Genomic DNA, 5,891 nt, shown 5'->3' with positions numbered 1-5,891 from the left:
GGTAAGTGCACGGTTTCCGGCTCAGATGCCGGGTGGCCTGAGTTGTGCGCCGTGAGCGGGGCCTCCGCGGCCTGGCTCCCTGCAAGCCGGGGACGGTCCTGGCCCGGCGTCGGGGAGGATTCCGGGAGAGACGGCCCTGCACGCGCGCCCCGCCGCCCCGCCGCCGCCCTCCACGCCTCCACGGGCGGACTCCCCCGCGGCCTCCCGCGCCGCGCCGCGGGGACCCGAGTGATTGCAAACAGCCGCCGGCCTCATTAGGAGACGTGTAATTAGCGGCTGGCGGAGCCGGCACCGGCTAATTACCGCGGGGAGCGGGCTGCGCCGCCCGCGCCGCGGCCCCGGCCGCCGGGCCCCCGCCGCTGTCTGCGCCCCCGGGAGCGGACCGGGTCCCGAGGAGGGGAAGCGCAGGCCCGCCCCGGGTGCTTGCTCCGGGGGCTACGCCGGGGTGGGGGGGCGTGCTGTGCACTCCCCGCGCCACCACCCGTTTCGCCCACGCGATCTCGTTGAGCTCCTATTCCCGGGTGAGCGAGGCACCCCCGTCAGTCCGCTGCACAGATGAGGAAATGAGGGCCAGGGACGTGAATTAACCTCCCCGCAGCAAGTGGCTGGAAAATAGCGGACAGGCAAAACCGTGCGCAGGCCCGCAGCCGCGTAAGCCAGGGTAAGGACTCGAGTCTCATGGCCTTGGGTCCGAATTCGAATCCAGTTCCTTACCGGATGGGACTTTGGTGTGAGCCCCAAACGCATCAATAAAATGGGCGCGGTGTTGGGACTAAGTGAGTTGAGAGCGAGGAAGTGTCGGAATTATTTTAGGGATGCGAGGCGGCGGAAGGGGTGCTCTGAGGGTCTCTGCTCTGCGCACAACGGGCCTCTAACGCCCCCTGCTGGCCGAAGGGGGTAGCTGGCGAGACCGTGTTTTGGTAAACCGGCTGGGGATGAGGAGAAAAATAGCCTGGACAACTGTGCACTCGGCCTCCTCCCTTCCCCTCTTCCCCTCTCTTCCTCAACATCCCTTCTTTAAGGTGGCAAAGGGTTGGGCAGCTCGGGTGGCTCAGCGGTTTAGCGCCGCCTTCAGCCCAGGAGACCCAGGATCGAGCCCCACGTCGGGCTCCCTGCATGGAGCCTGCTTCTCCCTCTGCCTGTCTCTGCCTCTCTGTCTCTCTCTCATAAATAAATAAAATCTAAAAAAAAAAAAAAAAAAAAAAAAGTGGCAAAGAGTTGAGAGGTGGTAAAATTGGGGATTCATTCCAGATTATGCAAATACCTAGCCTCCCTTCATGGACCTCACCAGGCCAGTCAATTCCACAATTCTACAAATAGGGATGGGTATCAAGATCAAGTTACAAAGCTGTGCACCAGAATGCTGGGTATAATTTTAAAAATCTAGAACTAACTTGAATGTCTATCATGGGAATATTGACCAATTTAGCAGTGTTATATCCTAACAGTGAATAAAAGGAGCCACACACACAGAAACATATTGTTGGGTTTTTAAATAAAGTTCAAGAACAAGCAAAGCTAATCTTATGATAGAAATCAGAACAGAGCTACTTCTGGGAAGGTTTTGACTGGGAAGACGGCAAGGAACCTTCTTGGGTGTGGAAATGCTCCCTCTTAACCTGGGTGGTAGTTAATACTTAAATAATTTAAGTAATTTAATACTTAAATAAGTATTAAATAATTTAAGTACTTAATAAGTACTTAATAATAAGTACTTAAATAATTTAAGTAATTTAATACTTAAATAAGAGTCTACACATGTATGTAAAAATGCATTGAGCCTTACACTTAATATAAACTTTATGCATGGTGCACCTCAATAATTCGGTTGCAAAAAAAGATATTCAAGCAAAAATAAGTGCAATAAACAGTTTGATCCTATTCTTAATAATAAAAAGAAAATATATTACCATACGGCAGCAGTTCTAAGTTTTTTGTTTCAGGACACCTTTACATTCTTAAATTATTGAGCATCTCAAGAAGCTTTTGTTTTTATAGGATATATTGATACTTATGTATATTAAAACTGAGAAATGCGAGGATTCCAAGTAAATATAACAAAATAAAACTGAGAAGTGTTTAAAACACAATACAAAATCCCATTAGCCATCAGAGTGATAATGTCAGCACATGTCACATAGTTTCTGGAAAACTTTACTGTCCATTCTGAGAAAGTGAAAAAGGCAAAGATCTTAGTATTATTATGAAATTAATTTGACCTTAGGGACACTTGGAAAGAGTCTAAGAAGATCCAGTGGTCCCTGGACCTCACTTTGAGACCCGCTGGTACAGCGGGAAAGAAAAGGAAGAAAATACCTTCATTACATGATAAATTATTCTCTCTCGGTGCTGAGATTACCATTTATTTTTATTTCCTTCTTTGTACTTTTTTTTTTTTCTTAAGTTAAATATAACGACCACGGACTGTTTCTGCAAACAAAACCCGGGGCAATACACTCGTCTCCGTAAGATTGTTGAAAGACCCAAACAGTGGCAATACAGTTGGCTGGACAAAAAATTAAACCGAGCTCTAACCAGGGTCCGATTTCCTGTGTCCGTCCCAGGTGTAGAAGCGCAGGGTCTTGCCCTCAAAAGTTCTGCCGTCTAAGCTGCGGGAGCGAACATAAGCGCATACACAACTTTACCGCACGGGAATAGAAAGCAAACTCAGGCAGGGAACAGAAACCCCCATCGCAGCCACGCGCCACGGGTCCGCGCTCCTCCGCAGCCAAACAGCTCCGCGTGGCTGTCAGCGGGGGGCAGGCGCTCCACAGAAGCGGGGGGAGGTGGGGCTAAAGGAAACTGACGCTGGGTTCCGCCAACCCCGTAGCCCCGCCCTCTCACCCTGCTTCCCTCTCTGAGTGGTTGCGAGACTGCGGAAGGTAATTTCCCATTGGCCACCAGCAAAACGGCCGACTTCCGGCTTGTGCGCTGGGCCGCGGGGCGCGGGGGCCGCCATGGTGCGGTTCAAGCACAGGTAAGTGGCTGCTGCCCGGCGTTCGCTGCGGCGTCGAGTCCTCGCGGTCTCGCCCCGCCCTCACTTCCCTGCCGCCCGCCGCAGGTACCTGCTCTGCGAAGTGGTGTCCGATGACCCCCGCTGCCGCCTGAGTCTGGAGGACCGAGCGCTGGGCGGCCTCATACGGGACACGATCGCCCGCGTGCACGGGACTTTCGGCGCGGCCTCCTGCTCCATTGGCTTCGCGGGTGCGAGGGTGCGGGGGAATTGGGCGGTCGGCGGGATTACAAGGGAACGGGCCCTGAAGGGGGAGAGAGAAGGGGTCCGAGCGACCGCAGGAGCTTCCAGGTCCGATACAGCCCCCCTTTATGGTATCGTCCTTTTTTTTAAAAAAGATTTTCTTATTTATTCATGAGAGACACACACACAGAGGCAGAGACCAAGGCAGAGGGAGAAGCAGGCTCCATGCAGGGAGCCCGACGCGGGACTCCAGGATCATGCCCCAGGCTAAAGGCAGGCGCTGAACCGCTGAGCCACCCAGGGATCCCCGACTTCTAGATTTATTTATTCATGAGAGACACAGGCAGAGGGAGAGGCAGGCTCTTCGCAGGAGCCGGATGCAGGACTCGATCCCGGACCCTGGGACCACGACCGGAGTCGAAGGCAGCCTCCAACAGCTGAGCCACCCAGGCGTCCCAGCCACACTAATACTGAAATAATTCCCTTTTACCCTCTGCTTAAAATTGAGTACTGGAGAATTGCATACACATAGGTACAATTCACTTAAATCGGGTCATTCTCCACTGCTTCAGGAACCCAGAGAGTCCAGTTAGAAGAGAATCTTGTGTTTCAGACACGGATTTCCTCTACCAGCTCCAACCCCACTTTTCAGCTAATCGGTGAATTAGAAGAGCATTTAAAATTACAAATTCATTCACCAGTTTTGAGTGGTGTGCAAAGTCCTGGGTGTATGGTCTATCCCTTTCCTGTAAATGAAGGTCTGTCCCTAAGACTTTTTTCCTTCAGGAATTTAAAATATTTTATTTATTCATGACAGAGAGAGAGAGAGAGAGAGGCAGGCAGAGAGAGCAGTAGACTCCCTGTGGGGAGCTGATGTGGGACTCATCCCAATCCCAGGACTCCAGCATCACGCCCTGGGTCGAAGGCAGGCGCTAAATCGCTGAGCCACCCAGGGATCCCCCCTTCAGGAATTTTTTACTCACTGCCTGGCCCATAGTAGACTTTCATGTTACCCTAAGATTAAGTGAATCCAAAGTTTCCCAAGTGATTTTCCCCTTCTGCCGTAGTGCGATACCTCAATGCCTATACTGGAATAGTGCTACTTCGGTGTCGGAAGGAATTCTACCAACTTGTGTGCTCAGCCCTTCCTTTCATCACATACTTGGAAAACAAAGGACACCGTTACCCGTGTTTCCTCAACACCTTACACGTGGGAGGTAGGAATGCATGTGGTATGGCTAATTTTCAATAGTAGCAGGCTTAGGGTTGTCTTGACGGGTGGGTGGGTCTTCTTGCTATCCTGCCAAGAACAGGAGGCTTTCACCTAGCTCCCGAAGTCTCTGAGGCAGGCCACCTTTCACAGGCTGTTGACCACAGAGCTCTTTCATGTGCCAGGTACAATTAGAACGTGTCAGAAGTTCCTGATTCGTTATAACAGGAGACAGCTGTTAATCTTACTGCAGAACTGCACTGATGAAGGTAAGCAACATTCCCCCAGTGCCCAATGAATGGTATATGGCCTGGCTAAGTAAGAGAGCACTCCCAAAGACTTCTCTCATCCCTGCTGCCTCCCTTTTCCAGGAGAACGGGAAGCTATCCAGAAGTCTGTCACCAAAAGCTGTTTACTAGAGGAGAGGTCAGATGAGGAAGAGCTTTCAGACAGTGGCGGTGAGGAGGCTGCTAAGGCAATGGAGTGACCCTCCCTGCAGGCTGTGCTGGGCCCGAGATTCAGAGCCTGCTTGTTGGCACAGGACATTCTGGGAGGCAGCAGCATCTGCTAGTTTGCCAAACTGGAAGACTGCTGACCAGAGGCCAAGGTATCTGCTCAAAATGGAGGACTTACTCACTTCAATTGAAGTTACCTTTACTTAGTGCTGCCTGGCTAAATGGTTCTGCAGGTGGTGAACCCCCCAGTGGTTATACAGTCTCTGTAACTACCTGGCTGAGGGTAGGTTTAATAAATGTACTTGACTTCTGCAGCATTTAGTATACTTAAGTTCAAGCTTGGCTAGGTCTCCTTCCCGCTCTATCCCTGGCCTCAGTGGGAAGACTGGCTCCCTATGATACTAGATGCCTGGCCTACCACCTGAGGCCCTAGGATGAACCCTAAGCAACCCAAGTTATTTAGAGTAAAAGTATTAGTGAGACACAGCCACTGAACTGGCACAAATTTATAGCTGGTCTCAGTACTGACCCACAGGGCCTTAAAAATAACCAGATTCCTTACTAGTACTTAATCAGATAATAACAAACATGATTCTTGCACTACTTTTTAGGGAAAGGCGGGAGGGGCTGGGCCTAGCAACAAAATCTGGCCTTGCCAGACATTACAAAGCCAAGCAGCAAAGCAGCAGCTGCCAGCTTCCAGTCATTTTCTGCAGTTGGACCCTTCCCTATTGTCTTATGCCTGTAGAGCCATGGGAAGACAAGTGACACTGCCACACTCACAGAGGTTAGGAGGGTTTGGGTCCACTACCTGCTGATGACCTTTCTAGGGTCTGTCTTCTTGTATAACGAAACAGATGTTAATGTCCCTTATGCATTTAACAGATTTATAATATTTGCTCTAACATGTACCCTCATTTTCAGGGCTGCACCACCCTCATGCACCCAGGGCAGTTCTTGTCCCAGGATTTCCGAGCCTTTTCCTTTTAAGAATGACAGGTTAAATGAAGTTAAGCCCAACTCAGGAACC

At 50.8% G+C, this 5,891-nt stretch overlaps 1 protein-coding gene across 1 annotated transcript; it reads left to right on the top strand.

Annotated features, from left to right (window-relative positions):
- The first annotated feature begins 2,836 nt into the window (after positions 1-2,836).
- On the top strand, positions 2,837-5,175 carry POP5 (POP5 ribonuclease P/MRP subunit). The gene is made up of 5 exons (XM_077875919.1): positions 2,837-2,977; positions 3,062-3,204; positions 4,264-4,413; positions 4,592-4,675; positions 4,778-5,175. The coding sequence occupies exons 1-5, from the start codon at positions 2,958-2,960 to the stop codon at positions 4,891-4,893; spliced, it is 513 nt and encodes a 170-aa protein (XP_077732045.1). The 5' UTR covers positions 2,837-2,957; the 3' UTR covers positions 4,894-5,175.
- The last annotated feature ends 716 nt before the right edge of the window (positions 5,176-5,891 follow it).

The sequence above is a fragment of the Canis aureus genome, chromosome 27 (assembly GCF_053574225.1).
Source record: "Canis aureus isolate CA01 chromosome 27, VMU_Caureus_v.1.0, whole genome shotgun sequence".
Classification (NCBI taxonomy): Eukaryota; Metazoa; Chordata; class Mammalia; order Carnivora; family Canidae; genus Canis; species Canis aureus.
This window is presented reverse-complemented; position numbering and strand designations above follow the sequence as displayed.